Source organism: Scomber scombrus, chromosome 1 (genome assembly GCF_963691925.1).
Source record: "Scomber scombrus chromosome 1, fScoSco1.1, whole genome shotgun sequence".
Classification (NCBI taxonomy): Eukaryota; Metazoa; Chordata; class Actinopteri; order Scombriformes; family Scombridae; genus Scomber; species Scomber scombrus.
Window position 1 is genome coordinate 22,513,253 of NC_084970.1, and position 14,280 is coordinate 22,527,532.

At 39.7% G+C, this 14,280-nt stretch overlaps 1 protein-coding gene across 4 annotated transcripts; it reads left to right on the plus strand.

Annotated features, from left to right (window-relative positions):
- Positions 1-8: 8 nt before the first annotated feature.
- Positions 9-13,702, plus strand: golm2 (golgi membrane protein 2). Of its 4 annotated transcripts, none has more exons than XM_062423395.1 (10): positions 9-1,070; positions 7,315-7,369; positions 7,500-7,602; positions 7,941-8,031; positions 8,276-8,399; positions 8,649-8,732; positions 9,325-9,603; positions 9,788-9,925; positions 11,907-12,074; positions 13,210-13,702. In XM_062423395.1, the coding sequence occupies exons 1-10, from the start codon at positions 744-746 to the stop codon at positions 13,284-13,286; spliced, it is 1,446 nt and encodes a 481-aa protein (XP_062279379.1). In that variant the 5' UTR covers positions 9-743; the 3' UTR covers positions 13,287-13,702. The 4 variants fall into 4 exon arrangements, with proteins under 4 accessions (XP_062279379.1, XP_062279388.1, XP_062279395.1 ...); XM_062423404.1 differs by having other exon boundaries at positions 8,652-8,732; XM_062423411.1 differs by lacking the exon at positions 11,907-12,074.
- The last annotated feature ends 578 nt before the right edge of the window (positions 13,703-14,280 follow it).

The window sequence follows — 14,280 nt, forward strand, 5'->3', positions numbered from 1 at the left end:
GACGGCTCCGGTTTGCAGAGTGTGACACAAAGCCTCTGTTCTCAGTGATTTTCAGGGTATATTTTGTTTCATTTTAGGGGTTAAATCCGTCCTCCGAAAGAAGAGACGATACTTTTTTTTGCCTGACTGTCTCCTCGCATCTATCGCTGCTAGCTAGTGTGAAAGTAGCTAATATCTGGACAGCGTTGAGTCCAATTGGAGCTAATACGCCAGCTTCGGTTCGAAAGGCATCAGTGGTGCTGGTTTGACGGTAAATTTGTGATTTAAGGAGCTCAGACGCCGGTATATTAAGTCTTACGAGGGCTCATAGGCTCGCATGAAAAATAAGTAGCTGTGGGCTAATGTTATACTGCTCGCTAGATGGTTTGTATCTGCTCACTGCCACGGAGCCGTGTAGCTGTCCACGTCTAGTCTCGTCTGCTGTGTTTAACGTCGCCAGCTGAGCTAGGCCACGTCCCTGCGGGCGTATTTCAGCTACTGACATTGGACGAATTGCAGAGAAGATGCCCAGTGTGCGGAAGGAGGAAGGAGAGTAAAGATCAGAAGAAATGTGACAAGTCTTGAGCATACATGACTCTCTCTGTCCGTAGCGGTGGTTGCATTTCTTGAGCGGTTGCCGCATATATCCGACATGTCACGTAGACGGATGCTTTTTGCTCCGGGAGATCAGTAGGTTGCAGTAACAACCTCAAGTAGCGTTGTCATTTTCTTTTTGTGTGTGTGTGTGTGTGTGTGTGTGTGAAATGGTTGGTTTTGGTGCAAACCGACGGGGAGGCCGCCTCCCGTCCTTTATCCTCATCTTCTTGATGGTGATCATCGCCATACTGTCTTTCAACTACTGGACAGTGTCCAACAAGCACGGCCGCTTGCTGGATGAGCTGGCCGAGGTACAGACGCAGGTGAAGCGCACGGACGCCGCACGTAGCCGGCTGGAGAAGAGGAACTCAGAGCTGATGGTGCAGGTGGACACGCACAGGAAGCAGATAGACCAGAAGGATGGAGACTACAGCGTCCTGGAGGGCAAGCTGCAGGCCCGAGAGGGGCTCATCAAAAAGTGCACTGATGATAAGGTAAAAAAAGAAGAAGAATTTAAAGAAAAAAAAGACTGCTGGAGTTTAGTTTCATACCATTATTCTGTACTGTGCTAAATCAGGAAGGAAACGTTTTTTCACAGAGGGATGAATATCTTTGTATTAATTTTGGATGGTGGCTGTTAATGCTGTCATACAATATTTAATCTAATGGTTTGTGCACTGTTCTGTGAGAAAGTAATGCAGATATGATGGCCAAGCAAGTTGAGACAGTGTTTCTGCATCTCTTTGAGCTAGTCATATAAGTTTAAATTACTTTATTTCACGTAACTTTAAAGCAGCTTTTTAAAACCAGGGAAAACAAATACATTTCCATACCATTACAATATTGCAATAACATAAATCATCCCAATACGTAGTCCTGTATCATGGTATTTGCTCAGTATTATATTCATGCATTAAATGGAGCATTTAGCCTAATATGAACCATATTTGTAGGTCATGTTAGAAGGAGATGGATGTTTTACCTTTAGCAATGTAAAGGACGAATTCTAAAGAGGAGAATGGTGTCAATTAAATGGTCAAATCATCCTTGTTCAGAGTTTAATTCATAACTTGAATTATTCTATACCACCATACTATTCTTCTATAAAAAAAAATCATAGCCCATGGCTCTCAAGTGTTTGATATCCCTAAGATTTTGGAGAAAATGTGCTTCTGAAGATCCCTACAAGCCACTAATAATGTGTTTTATACTGGTCGACAGGGCAGAGGTCAGGTAAAAGTGAGGGTGACATTATCCTTTTTAAGTTATGGGTTTCCTTACGATTTATACCACAAGCCTTTTGTAAGGTAGACGTAGTTGGTCCTCTTTTCTAAATTCTGAAAATAACAGAAAGTCTGCATTCATTCACTGAGGGCAGAGATGAAAGGATTAGTTGATTAATTAATGAATCGATTGGCAGAACATTACCATATTATTGTCAACATCAAGCAAAACTGCTTCTCAAGTTCCAGCTTCTTAAATGTGACATTTTTCTGCTTTCTTTGTTTAGACTAAACAAAAAATATGTTCACTTTTCCAAACAGAAAAACAAATTTACCTCAATCTGTGTATACTGTGTTGATATTGCATATTATCAGCACATTTTCAGAACTTTGTCGGGCTTATTGTTTTCACCATCAGTGGCCCCTCAATGTTCTCCACCAGGCTGTCCCCACTTCTTGTCCTGCCCAGGGGCACAGCCAGCAGTTTGGTGTCTTTTGTGTCCCGACACCCTCTCAACATTGCTGTGTGTCCAGCTGCCCCGGGAAACGTTTAGACAACAGATGAGGGGGAGGTTTCCTGTAATTTGCATCCAGTCTGCGTCTCTTACTTCACATGCATACATTTGTTTAACTTATGTTTGTCCTATGTGCGGTTTAGCATCCTAGTCAAAACACTGGGGAGTTGTTATGGGACCATGAGAGCCACTCTTCCACTGGGAAGTCAAACTAGAACACATGAGACAGTGTATCAGTGTTGTTATTTAGGATACATGAGACATGATGGCACCACTTTAACCATATGATGACGTTCTGCTTGATGTTAGTCCCTGAGCTGGAAAATATTTCACTACTTGTTGATAATTAATGACCTTTACACGTACGCTTATTTGGAGTAAGGCCAAGAGTAACAGTGTTCTTTTGCTCAACTTCAGTACAGCAGAACAAACTTCCTCATTGCGTTTAGTTAGTTATTTTGTGAACAGTGAGATAACACTGCTTTAAATGGGCCACCTCCCGGTATGATTTATATGCAGCTGAATAAATGCAGTGCAGACTTTCACAGGGGAAGGGCGTACATGCTTGACAAACCAGATCTAAAATTGAAATGCAATGTAAAAACGGAAACCTGTTTGTCTATTAAATTAAATTTTTCTCTGGCCAAATCAAGCCAGACCAAAACAATGGCCCAGTAACAGTTAGCATTCTGCTTAGTTGCCTTTTATGCTGCACGGTCTCATTTTCTACAAACTGACATATTTTACTGAACATTTTACGATTTTATTCCAAATGTGTGTCTTCATAATTTTTGACTCTACAATCCCTCTTGGCAGGTTAACTATAAAGCAGTGATTCTGTAAGAAAATAAAAAATGTAACCAGAGCTTAAATTATGTCTTGTTGGGGTAGATAAAGTGGCGAAGGGTAGACTACAAAGGAGCCTAAGCTCTGTGGTTTCTTGTTAGTACCTTCAGTATCCGGCTCCCTATGTTGGTAATAAAGATAAAAGTAGGCATTGTATTGTAGTTGCTCCACTCCTTACTTTTGTCAACAGCCCCACCCTGTTTCAACAGGGATGTATGCTACATACACAGAGAAGAGGCCTCTAATGCAGTGATGAAAGGGACATTGAAACCTAAATGACTTTGACACGCAAATAAAGGATAAAACAGAACTGAGTACATCCCTGTGCAAATATCACTAAAATGTTAAATCATCTTACAATAATTGCAGCATTATTAGGGTCAATTGTAAGGTAATTGATCTCATTTGGAATTAAAAAGAAACGGGTTGGATAAGACTAAATTGAAAACGCAAGACTCAAAGCACAACCTCAATGCAACAAAACTGAGTACACCGGATCCAAAAGAACCTGTGAACACCACAACTTTCTCAGTTTTGGCCTATGTCTGATGCAGCATGGCTCCACATGGTAAGGCATTGTCACAACAAGTTAGAAAACCAGTTTGTAAGACTTCATGAAGATGGGAGAGGGTACAAAATCATAAGTAAGCTACTGAACAGAAGCAAAAACACAGTCGCAGCAGTGGTTAGGAGGTACGGGAAAACCCATACCACCAATAATAGTATGTGGCTGTCCTCAAAAAATGATGATATGCACAATGCAGTTTATGCAGCCTTGCACTGAAAAACAGACAGGCAAGTGCTTCTGATTTGGCACAATGTAAATTGGTGTTTCATTGACTGCTCAGACAGTCTGAAGGACATTGCATGAAGTCAACATCAACGGACGACGTCCAAAAAGAAAGCTGTTGCTCGGCACAAAACAGCAAGATCAAATTTGGCCAAAGAACATGAAAAAAGCTTGATGAATACTGGTAGCACATTCTTCGGTTAGATGAAACCAAAATAAATTTGTTTGGATCAGATGGAGTCCAGCATGTTTGGTGTGGACGTGGACAGGACTACCACTGTGCCTCCATAGTGCCGACTGTGAAACATGGAGGTAGAAGTGTGCTGATATGGAGCTGCATGAGTTCAAAAGGTGCTATTAATGAAAAGATGACTCCCAGTTTAAGGAGACAATTTTTTAAAGAAGAAAAAAGTAAAAACTATGACCTGGCCAATTATGTCCCTTCATCTGAATCCCATAGAACACATTTAGAGTATTTTAAAGAGGATGGTAGAGCAACGAAACCCCTCCAGCAAAGAGCAGCTGAAAACAACGATCCATGAAAAATAGCAGAACAAGAATCTTTTCACAGATTTGGGTGAAACTGGTATCATCCATGCCCAGGGGGATTGAATCTGTTATGAAAAATAAAGTCAGGCATACAAATTATTCAAAAATATATGAATTTAGCCTCACTAATGAAGGTTGTGCTGATTTTTGCTGCAGTTTGTTCTTAAATATGGACCTTTTAATTATAGTTTAGTCAAATATTCTGTTTTCCCTCCAGTTTCCACCTGGTGCACTGTCTCTGTGTTTGCAGCACACACTGAGGGCTCAGCTCCACCCGAGGTGAACCAAACGGCTCTTTTAATACAGAGATCCCGCATCATAGCCGTAAATAAAATCCCTCATTAAGCCTTTGTTTTTTTACACTGAACCAACCAAAACCAGCATAATGTTGCTGCTGTGTGCTTTTAAATTGCACGCCAGTGTTTCTGATTCAAAAGTTTGAGGTGGAGGTATGTGGGGAAGTTTATTTGTGCTGTTGAACATAACAGCTGTGAAACAATCAGAAAATAACATTTTATTGATCTGATTAACCGGCTTTCTTACTGTCAGCACTCCCCTCACTTCATTCACTCTATACCTCACTGGACCATGGCTAACTCAACAGCGTCCTGTAGCTGCTACCTCTGTAGCCGCTTACTGATGGAGAAACTCTGTCCCCTCATTCCGTGTCTGGACCTTTTACACAGAACAGCTAAGGGGAATAAAGTAGCAGCAGAACAGACTCTCTGAGAGCAGAGGAGAGCTGCGACCATTAATGAAGGCAAACTGCAGCAGAGGCTAACTTCCGCTGCTAGTGTCCTCTCTGTCTAGCGGGGGGTGGAGCTGAGCCCTCCGTGTGCACACAGAAAGAGGTGGAGAGTTCCCGCAACTCAGTAATTTAACAATGTAATCCGCACAAAAGACATCTTCAAATGACAAAAATATTGCTGTAAAGAATGTGAATAAACTATATCGATATTAACAATAACGTCTCGTCTAGGGCTGGGCTAAACGATCATTTTTTAAACGATTAATCAAGCGATTATTTTTTCGATTCATCTAACGATTATTTTTTCGATTATCGATTATTTTCCTATTATTTGATTACTATAGCAATTTACACATTATGAATATCAAAAAACATTGATTTCTTATAACATTTCAATATTTATTTAACATTTCTTTAATACATCCCTTCAGAGTATTGCTCCCAAAATCTCTCCAGATAGATGACACAAACTGACTTTGAACTGCCTGTGGAAGCATTTCCTTCATTTTACGCGCTTAGCTACTGTCTTAAAATCTTTAAAAAATCGATATATCACCCAGCCCTACTGTATTGTCATCTATACAGCCAATTACAGCAGGCTGCAGGAGGAAGCTGTTAACCACCTGTTTGTGGTGTAACAGTAAGAAGCTTTAGTCTTGACAACAGCTGATGCTGCATTTCCTGTCCACTCCTTCCTCACTGCCCTCTTAATCACTCAGTTGTAGCTCATTCAAGAACACAGTCAGTATAAATTATTCAGAAATTGAAGTTTCTTAAAACTACTCCAGTGGCATAATTCACTTCTTCACTGCTGATTGATATGCTCAGTATGTTGTTTTTTTGATCAGAATATGGCTAAATGCAGTTGCTTTCCTTAAGGCTCAACCAGAAGCTGTTTATATCTGTAGTTTAACACAACAATGTATTATTTTTTAATATACTGAGTATATAGATGCACAGCCTCGGTGGACTTTTTGTCCACTTTAAAACTTGACACCCTTGTAACATTATTTGTGGACATGACTGAAGATAAGAACTGTTTCTGTTGTTTGTAAAGGATGAAACAAACTAGGGCTGCAACTAACGATTATTTTCATTATTGATTAATCTGCAGATTTTTTGATTAATTGATTGGTTTATAAGATGTTTCCATCACATTTATCCAGAGTCCTTGTTGGCGTCATCATATGATGACATCATATGTCTTGTGTTGTTCAAAACTGAAAGATATTTGGATTATGATTCAGATCCTCACATTAGAGAAGCTACAACCAGATAGTTTTTTAAATATGTTGTCCAAAAAATGGCTTCATTGATGAATTGATTATCAAGGCGCTTAATAAAACAGCATTTTAACATCCACTTCTCAAACCTATAGGGAGTTACTATTTGGTACTCAATAGATATATGTGGGATATCACTGTCAAGTCCAGGATACAAGTCTCCCTTCCCTCTTCCTCCCACCTTAACTTGCCTCCTTCCCTCAATAGTTCATGCATATAACTTTGAGTTTTGTTAATTCTTAAAATAAAGAGAAGCAAACAGTTTCAATTAATAATTTCACAGCAGGTGTCTCTGTTGCATGGAGTTATAAGTTTCACAACTGTACAGGACTTTTGGATGGCATTACGGTGTGCGTGGGTTTTGTCTCCCTGGTCACTCACAATTAAGCTAAGCAGAGTTCAGTTAAGTTTAATAAGATGCTCAGTTTTTCAGCCACCAATACAAATCCTAAAGTATTCTTTTTCAGCAGATCAGTGACTGAACTCATACGGTATTAGGTTCATGTCTAACACCCCATACTGGATTTGATGGGCAGGAACTTATTGCTTTTTAGCAGTAAGTAATACAGTTTCACAATGAATGTCATCTGTGCTGTGAATCCTCGTTACGCTGAAAAACAGGACAGACCTGTTCACCTTTGTTTTCCTCTTGTGAAAGGCAGCATTTTCCACTATTACAGAACATGTTGCACAGTTCAGTTATTGAAGGCTCAGTGAACTGTTGTTTTAGATAAAGAACACAGACAAAATGTGTTAATGAGCCTGCTTTTTCTCTTTCGTACAGATGAAGCTGCAGAATGATGTCACATCCCAAATGACAGAAATCCAGAGGCTGAAAGGTAGGACACATTAACAAAACCTTTCATCAGTACATTTGAAATTACTGAAGTGATTTTTCTTTACCAAGTCAAGAACTAAAGCTGTGAAAAATATTTTGTTTTGTGTGTGTGTGGGGGGTGCTGCAAGCAGAACAGCTAAAGGATATGAAGCAGGAGTTCTTGAAACAGGAAGAACAGCTAAGAGAGGTGAAGAAAAATAGCACCACCTTGGAGAGGAAGCTGGAGTATGAAAGGTATGTAAACTCCTCATTAACCTTCCAGTCTTAATGACTGCTTTTAGAGGGTTTTTTTCCACTCCGAGGAACTGTTACATAATATTTAAAACACTTCCCAAAATGTGAATTAATGCCTCTCTAATCATCCATTGTTATGGCGGTGATTGGTTTTCTAATAAATCATCCCCTATAATCTGATAGAAGGTGATATTAGGTGATTGGACATCTTAATTTTCCTATTTCCTTGTCATATTTTCAGGCTTAAAACTAAATCTTGGTTTTTAGAAATCAGTTTTGTGGTATGGTGACCCCTTGAAAATGTGGATGACACTGACACTGTAATGTATATTGACCAGTTTACAGTGTGGACGTCAGATTGCACAATTAAAAAACGAGTATGAAGAAACAAAGAAGACCCTGGAGGAAGAAGCTTCAAAGCTAAGACGGGTTAGTATTCATTAAAATCTTAGTAGTCATTCTCTTGACTCCTAAGTAAATGATGAAAAGTTAGACCTAATTCCCCCTCCCCTCTGCTACTCACAGCATATAATTAACACATTTTAATACAGACGTATGGGTGGTATCTTCTAAACTCTAAACGTCTTTAGTCCTATTTAAGCTTCCCTGATCATTAAACATTAAACATTTTCCAAATGCTCCTCTTCCTGATTCCCTTCTGATTATTCTTCAGAGTGTAATGGATGGACAAAAGGGTGTAGCAACAGGAAGACATGCAGATGGAGCTCCTGGTTTGGAATTGGCTGGAGAGCGCCATACTATGGCTACTCACCAGCATGACAGTCCAGATTTAAAAGGTACAGTGGCTGTGACTATGCTGACCAAGGCGTATACTATCTTGACTGTTCTTCCTTACATTGCTAGGAACTTGCACCCATGTAGTATGTTACTATGTGCTGTCCTAGTTGTAGAAAATGCACATGCACCAGTTGCTCATGCTGCGTGTCTTATTCCTGTTTATGTAACTGTGTAACTAGGAACTCGTTTAACTATTTTAATGTCAGCTTACCCTCTACCTAAGTCACATTCCTCCTGCTCTCTTACAGAAGAGATGGGTAAGCCTGGCAGTGATGCTGGCATGCCTGGAATTGAAGACAGTGAGGTGGGAAAAATCGATGATGTGCAATTTGGTAAGTAACTTGCAATTTCAAAGGCAATTTTTTGGTTGGCAAATCCAGTGAGCTACTGTGTGGGGGAATTTATACAATACTATTATATTGACATGTGGACTCATTTGTAGGGCAGTAGGGGGCAGACTAAGGTCAAGGAAATTAATAAGAAAGACGGATGCCAGTGCTAGTGTATACACCAGTTAGACTTTCAATATATATTCATACATATTTACTGGACTATAGTCTTAGATAGATTTTGAAACTGCGACTTGTCAAGGGGGATATGCTTGATGAAGGTCGGATAGACTGCAACGTTATGATTCAATAAACATATGGCAGTGCGCGTGACAGTGTGCGGGAACTTTTTTCATTTTATGATAGGAGGAAAGTGCCAGATATTTCTTTTATACATTTTTGGAGAAAAACTGTGAAGTTCAAACCACAACTGGAGACCACAATAAACTTCTACTCTACAAAGCAGGGTCAGGGAGTGCCTTTCCCTGCTTATCTAATTGAATGTAATGTTTAAAAAAGTATTTTTTTGAGTATGCATTCACCAAGTTGTCTTACTTTTTTAACTTTATTACTTTGCTACTCCATTTATCCACAGCCTTAAAGAAACCAGCCATCACTCAGAAGCATGATGAGGCCCCTGATGTGGTTGTGGGCGCTGGTGCTGGACCTGGAGTTGGGGCAGCTGACGGTCCTGGGGGCCAGGGCCTGTCTCTAGACCAGCCCAGGCTCCAGCAGGACAGAGTGGAGGGCCGAGCAGCATTGCTTGCACCTCCAGATGTCAACAAACAGGCAGACAAACCAATAGTCTTTGAAGAAGACAACAAGGCAGGTATCAAGACAGACGAGCTAGGAGAACAACAAAGACAACTTCAAGGTACATTATGCAGTGAACCACATCCATATAATCACTATTAATTACAAAGGTTTTAGCTTTTGAGTCATAGGCGTGTGATAATTTAGTCTTCATAAATTATATTTCTATTACTTTACATTTAGTAAAGACAGCTAGAGAGATTTGGTATCTTGGTACAGGACTTGAATCTATTTCTCATTGTCAGCTCCTGATAATGCCAAGGGTGATGGTGAACACTTGAAGGGGATTCCACTGCCACCCAACCCTGCCCAGGTACCTAACCCCATCCAGCCTCATCGCGCCAAAGACCAAGTACCAGCAGAGCCAGCACATCACCGCCAAAGTGAGTATCTCCTCCAAACTCTGAAAAGGGGAATGCTGCAGTATTCAAGGGAGATTGTGTGTGAGTGGGGGGGAGGGGGGGGGGGGGTTATGAGATGGTTTTGAGGGGATAGGGAAAAACAATGTTTCACATGTAAACTGATTAATAAGCTATTTTTCTTGTCAGCTCTGCCTTTGTGTTTAGCTGATGCCTCCTAGCTCTCTGTGATGTCTGTCAGTGCAGAGAGTTACATACAGTTTGGTGTGATATCATCTGGATGAATTTTGCCCATTGCTAACCTGTTACACCCCTACTTCTACATCACACATTTCCATGAGACTTTGTTTAAAAAATGTAAGTCATGTCTGAATATGGGTATGAGTGCTGTCAGGGAGTAAAGAGAGGGCTCAGTTGCAGAGGAGAGGAGACATATGACACACACCTGGCTCCCAGATGATCCTTTCCTGCTGCTTGGCTTCTGCTCTGCTGCCTTCTCTCCCGTCTTCTCCTGTATTCAAATGTTCTGTTCTTCTGTCTCGCTTTCACATCCATCTCACCGTCTGCAGCTCTGCTGCTTGAAACACTGACTGTATTAAGTTCACATCTTCAGTTTGTTTTTCCTTTTATCTACTATCTCTGATCTCTTTATACTTGCATCTAATTATGGCAAATTAACACCGGACACCCATCAGATGTCTGTCTTGTGGTCACTAGATTGATGATGGATGATTGATCAGGCTGTAGGAAAAACCGTTTACATCAAATTTATTTATATTATGTACATATTTTGATCTTTTTTTCTGAGACACTAAGAAAACTGCTCATAGAATTTTGAATATTGCCCAATTGTGTTCCCAGCTGTTTCAGTTGGAACGTCTGTAGTTTTCACAGTAAAAAAAATACAAGTCTTGTAAAAGACATATAATGTATACAACAGATATAAAAACACATTTTTACTTACATACCCTCAGCCATGCATGAATTTAAAGTAGGCAAATGCTTGAGCAGGAGAGGTAAGAAGCCTCTCAAAGTCTTCTCCTAAAAATTCAAGATAAGATAAACAAAATTACATTAAATGAATACAATGAGGGATGGAAAGGCTGCTAAAAAAACAAAGAAAAAAAGCAGATACCAAGTCATTTTTACGAAAATAAAGTTGATGAGTAATGGACAATATCTAAGTTTGATTTCCACCAAACAGCACGTCTGTATCTAAATAAAAACTCACTGGAACACAAGATGAATATAATATTCTGTCCCCAGCCTCTTGAAGACTCAAAATAATGCAGTTGAGTACAACACCAGCTTTATCTTCAGGCTTAAAAACTACCATTGAGTTGAATAAACATAAGATAGGATTTATAGCAGGGCTATTGTTTTGGATTGATTGATTTAGATTGTACAGATGATTAAACCAGTAACTCAAATAGCTCTCAGTGCTTTCAAATACTTTAAACAGTCCCTCATTACAAGGGCACCCCATTTGTTTCCACTTGATAGTCTGTGTCCAATTCCATGATTGGATTTGCTTTACACAGTGTCTACACAGCCTATTAGCAGAGCAGCAGCAGCCTCAGTCCTCCGTCAGTGTTTACATAGGTCACCTGCGTTTTGCCAGCACCCAGCACACAATCAGTGTAGTTATGTGACGCGTAAAAATACACTTCAAGTCTTGGTTATGTGCATCAAGTGTGAGCTGGCACACGTAGATAGATGTATTGATTAAAATGGGAGTGCATCTATTCTGTTGGACGCATGTGAGACGACACAAGAAACACTTTCTGTCTAGACTCCGTGTTGCTCTTAAGAATCTCTCGTCTAATAAACATCCACCAACGTGTATCCATTCACCTGATCTGACTTCTCTTTTGACATCTTCTTCATGCAATCACTTATTTCGTCATGCATTCATTATGTAGTATTTCATCCATTCCTCCCTGTCTTCCTACAACTGCCTCCGCTTCCCTCCTTTCCTGATGAGGCCCTTCTCTGCCTCCTGCAGGCCGGTTCTTTGATGAGAACGAGTCCCCAGTAGATCCGCAACACGGCTCTAAGCTAGCGGACTACAATGGGGATGATGGGAACGTGGGTGAGTATGAGGCCGACAAGCAGGCCGAGCTGGCCTACAATGAGGAAGAGGATGGTGATGGTGGGGAGGAAGACGTTCAAGGTGAGCCAGGCCGGGGGACTGGACTGGCTGTCCAGATGTGTATCCACCATTCCTCCCTTGCTTCTTCCCTCCACCCCTGTCGTGCTACCGCCTCCCCTGCATCTGTCCAATCAGTTCATACAGTTAGAGTAGCTCACAGTACCATGAGTTTGGTCTTTGAATCCATCATAAACTATAGATATCTAATAATTATGACAAAAAACTTCCAGGGTCAAAGCAAGACTGCTTTGTAAGCAGTTCAGGATGAGCATTTCTCACCGTACAGGCACAGTTGCGATTTTAACATCTTATTTTCTCGTGTATAGAGATAACCTGACCGAGGAACTTACGGTTCTGTGAGTGCAATTCAGTTGCCATCTAGTATTTTCTGTCCTGCCTGTGCTTCTTTTTAGCTATACCACCTGTCTGTGCCTACCAAACATCTGACCCACATCTAGACCAGTAGTTAAATATAGCTCACTGTGTTCGTGAATGTGTCTGTGTTCTCCTTGAAATATTGAAATGCATGCCCTTTTTTTTCTTTATTATTGTTTGATGTCATTAATTTCTGATTGTCTAACTATTGGATCAACATTGTAATAATTGATTGGAGTGCTACAGTACAGTTTTTGAAATGCTCTATTTTTATTTTAGTCCATCTGAAACAAACAATTTCAGACATGTCAGCCCTGTGATTAGAGTATAGCTGTGATTTTTCTCATTTTCATTACATCTATGTTAAATTGTACAGTTTTGTATACAGTGAATTCAATTCAAGGGTGTCCTTGTCATAATGATGACCAACAGGGATAGTAATGTTATACTAATAGACAAAAATCAGTCATAAAACTTGGAATCACTTCAGGTTCAGTGTGCTGAAGTATAGTCAAAATAAAGAACATCATACAGTAAATACTGATGAATACAGAAATACTTTTTGACTGCATATGTGACCATTTTAATGGATGTGTATCTGATTGGAACTAATCTACTGGTGTGTCTGAACTGCTGACTGGGACATAGTTGAGATACTAAATATGTGATAGCCTTTAGAAAAGCTATCAGTTTTCTTATGGGATAATTAAGTATGGTTACAATACTCAATCAGGTTTCATCTAATACTTTATTCTAATTTCTTTTGCTTTCTTTTTTTCAGATGATGATGATCGAGACATGCAGGGAGATCGGGCTGTGGATTATGGGAAAAGACATCAAGCCATTGACATTCTCTGAATGGGACCTCATACAGCTGTGTCTCATTAAAATATTCAGACCTTCCTCTACAACCAAGCTCTTAAAACATCAACATGTTTAAGAATTTATAGGGTGCATCCTCAATGTCATGGACTACTTTGAAAAAAAGACATTGCAACTAATGAATTAGAATAACATAACAATACAAGAAAAATCATGGCATTGTCCTGAGCTGCTGTTGATTTGCTAATGGTCCTAAATTATGACAGTTGAAATGATGTATTGTACATTGACTGTTTAGTTTTGTTACTGGATTATCGACTGGCTCGGTTCATAACTAAGTGGTCTGATAAGACCCTGTTGACACATCTGAACTTCAAGATCAATCTGTTTTTGTTTTTGGTACTTTTCTTTTCAGGTTTCTCTTGCTTGATCTAAACAAACTCTTCACCTGAGATGTTTATCAAAAAGACTAATTTGGCATTCTGCCCCTCTTAACATAATTTTGGGACTCTTAACTGGATGACTTTTTTGTTGTTTTTTGTTTACAGAAGTGGAAATGCATTACAAATGCAAAGGACTTTTGCTTATGGGCCATTAAATCAATGTCTTTTCTTTGTGACAGACTCTCAGAAGTGCTCCTCATTCTATTTTCTAAATGATGCCATTGCATGCATTTGAGATTTTTTTAAAATAATCAAACTGAGCAAAATACTGAAGCTTAAGCAATACTTAGAGCAATGTTAGTATCCTCAACAATGTGCAAAGACTAACCAAGCACATATGGGACTGACGTACTTGTACACATGCTTCCATTAATAAGGTATCTTGTACATAATGTAGTCAATCTGTTGCTATTTGTACTGAGGAAACCTAATTCCTCACCTTTAGGGGAATCCGTGAACATGAATCGGTTCTCTTTGTGCGGCCAGGAAAATGTATTTCTCATGGAAAGGCACATTGAATGTAATTTAATTTTATTAAAGGTGATGCTTCATGTCATTTGTCAACTGTGATAGTGCTTAAGAGTCAA

What these genes read in the sequence shown, in the direction of transcription:
- golm2 (XM_062423395.1), top strand. Translation starts at nt 744, where the DNA reads ATGGTTGGTTTTGGTGCAAACCGACGGGGAGGCCGCCTCCCGTCCTTT. An exon ending in AGAAATCCAGAGGCTGAAAG is followed by an intron (nt 7,370 to 7,499) that starts GTAGGACACATT and finishes TGCTGCAAGCAG; the next exon opens with AACAGCTAAAGGATATGAAG. An exon ending in TGGGGAGGAAGACGTTCAAG is followed by an intron (nt 12,075 to 13,209) that starts GTGAGCCAGGCC and finishes TCTTTTTTTCAG; the next exon opens with ATGATGATGATCGAGACATG.